Source organism: Lutra lutra, chromosome 2 (genome assembly GCF_902655055.1).
Source record: "Lutra lutra chromosome 2, mLutLut1.2, whole genome shotgun sequence".
Lineage (NCBI taxonomy): Eukaryota > Metazoa > Chordata > Mammalia > Carnivora > Mustelidae > Lutra > Lutra lutra.
The window spans coordinates 310868-313864 of NC_062279.1; the positions used below are offsets into that span (position 1 = coordinate 310868).

The following is a 2997-nucleotide window of genomic DNA, read 5'->3' on the forward strand; positions in this document are numbered from 1 at the left end:
GTAACTTTTTGATCTGTGTGAAGACATTGATCACATTTAGGGGTTATATTTTTTAATAATACATAAAGATTTTTCTTTTTTTATTATATTATATTGGTCATCATACAGTACTTCGTTAGTTTTTGATGTGGTGTTTCATGATTCATTATTTGTGTATAATATCCAATGGTACAGATTTTTGTATGTTAAATGTTACCTAATCACTATGGGAATAAATTTTTCTCAATTTCTGTAGCTCTATGCTGAGTGTACTATTATTTGACATACAGATATACTAAATGTCATACATTCTCTCTTATTGTCACTTGGCTCCCTAAACAGAATCATACTTGTTGTCTTCAGTGTGACCATGGCCAACTTGACATCCATGAGTGGATTCCTCCTCATGGGGTTTTCTGATAACCATGAACTTCAGATTTTACATGCATTGCTGTTTTTGGTGACATACCTGTTGGCCTTGACAGGCAACCTCCTCATTATCACTGTAACCAGTTTGGATCATTGCCTCCAGTCCCCCATGTATTACTTTCTGAAGCACCTCTCTCTTCTGGACCTCTGCTTCATCTCTGTCACAGTTCCCCAGTCTATCGCAAATTCACTTATGAACAATGGTTACATTTCCCGTGGCCAGTGCATTCTTCAGGTGTTCTTCTTCATAGCTCTGGCTTCATCGGAAGTGGTCCTCCTCACAGTGATGTCTTGTGACCGGTATGCCGCTGTCTGTCGGCCCCTGCAGTATGAGACCATTATGAACTCCTATGCTTGTAGGCAGGCCGTGACAGCAGTGTGGCTTGCTGGGGGCCTCTCTGGGCTCATGCACACATCTGTGAACTTCTCCATACCTCTCTGTGGAGAGAGAGTCATTCATCAATTCTTCTGTGATGTTCCTCAGATGCTGAAACTAGCTTGTTCTCATGAATTCATCAATGAGATTGCAGTGGCTGCCTTCACAACCTCAGCAGCATTCATCTGCTTGGTCTCCATCATGCTCTCCTACATTTGCATCTTCTCTACTGTGCTGAGGATCCCATCAGCTGAGGGCCGGACCAAAGTCTTCACCACATGCCTACCACACCTGTTTGTAGTCACCTTCTTCCTCTCCACTGCAGGCTTTGAGTTTCTGCACCCCCCTTCTGACTCCCAATCAGCTATGGATCACATGTTCTCCATATTCTATACGGTGATACCACCAACACTCAATCCAGTTATCTACAGTTTACGGAATGAAGCCATGAAGGCAGCTCTGAGGAAGGTGATGTCAAAAGGAATTTGCCTAGAGAAAGATGTATTATAAAGCCATTTTTAAATTCTAAAGAACCATAAAAATAAAAGCTACTGTCGTTACATTTCAGATTATAAGAGTATAGGTCTGATTTACTCCCAGAACTCCTTTCTAACCTTTCTATTCTTCTCAAAATCTGATTCATTTAAGATATGCTATTAACTGTAGTGGCCTTCTTCCTCCAATTAAAGTGTTATTTTAAGGCATCTTTTAGGATATGTATGTGAGAGAGTCAGAGAGAGAAAGTAATGACTTTAGGGTTTGGCCAAATTAATTTAGTGTTGGTTTTTAAACTATGGAAAGAGCCAAGATGCCCTTCAATGGACAAATGGATAAAGAAGATGTGGTCCATATATATAATGGAATGTTACTCAGTCATCAGAAAGGATGAATACCCAACTTCTGCATCAACATGGATGAGACTGGAGGAGATTTTGCTCAATGAAATAAGTCAAGCAGAGAAAGTCAATTACCATATGGTTTCACATACTTGTGAAACATAAGGAATAACATGGAGGATATTAGGAGAAGGAAAGGAAAATTAAGGGGGAAAATCAGAGGGGGAGATGAACCATGAGAGACTGTGGACTCTGAAAAACAAAATGAGGGTTTCAGAAGGGAGGGGGTTGGGGGAGGTTGGGTGAGCCTGGTAGTGGGTGTTAAGGAGGGCATGTATTGCATGGAATACTGTGTGTTGTACATAAACAATGAGTCTTGGAACACTGCATCAAAAACTACTGATGTATTTTATGGTGATGAACATCACGCAAGAAATATTTTAATAAATAAATAAAGTAAGTAAGGTTTTTTGTTTGTTTGATTGATTTTTATTTTTTTTATTTCTTTTCAGTGTTACAGAATTCATTGTTTATGCACCACACTCACTGCTCCATGTAATACATGCCCTCCATAATACCCACCACCCAGCTCAACAATTCCCTCACCCTCCGCCCCTCCAAAACCCTCAGATTGTTTTTCAGAGTCCATAGTCTCTCATGGCTCACCTCCCCTTCCAATTTCCCCCAACTCCCTTCTCCTCTCCATCTCCCCATGCCCTCCATGTTATTCGTTATGCCCCACAAATAAGTGAAACCATATGATAATTTAATCTCTCTGCTTGACTTATTTCACTCAGCATCATCTCTTCCAGTCCCATCCATGTTGCTACAAAAGTTGGGTATTCATCCTTTCTGATGGAGGCATAATATTCCATAGTGTATATGGACCACATCTTCCTTATCCATTCATCCGTTGAAGGGCATCTTGGTTCTTTCCACACTTTGGCGACCGTGGCCATTGCTGCTATAAATATTGGGGTACAGATGGCCCTTCTTTTCATTCCATCTGTATCTTTGGGTAAATACCCAGTAGTGCAATTGCAGGGTCATAGGGAAGCTCTATTTTTCATTTTTTTAGGAATCTCCACACTGTTCTCCAAAGTGGCTGCAACCAACTTGCATTCCCACCAACAGTGTAAGAAGGTTCCCCTTTCTCCACATCCCCTCCAACACATGTTGTTTACTGTCATGTTAATTTTGGCCATTCTAACTGGTGTAAGGTGGTACCTCAATGTGGTTTTGATTTGAATCTCCCTGATGGCTACTGATTATGAACACTTTTTTCATGTGCCTGTTAGCCATTTTTATGTCTCCATTGGAGAAGTGTCTGTTCATGTCTTCAGCCCATTTTTTGATATGATTGTCTGTTTTGTGTGT

At 40.6% G+C, this 2997-nt stretch overlaps 1 protein-coding gene across 1 annotated transcript; it reads left to right on the forward strand.

Annotated features, from left to right (window-relative positions):
- Positions 1-349: 349 nt before the first annotated feature.
- LOC125090443 (olfactory receptor 14J1-like) lies at positions 350-1294 on the forward strand. The gene has a single exon (XM_047713118.1). The coding sequence runs from the start codon at positions 350-352 to the stop codon at positions 1292-1294; it is 945 nt and encodes a 314-aa protein (XP_047569074.1).
- Positions 1295-2997: the final 1703 nt, after the last annotated feature.

What these genes read in the sequence shown, in the direction of transcription:
- LOC125090443 (XM_047713118.1), top strand. Translation starts at nt 350, where the DNA reads ATGGCCAACTTGACATCCATGAGTGGATTCCTCCTCATGGGGTTTTCT.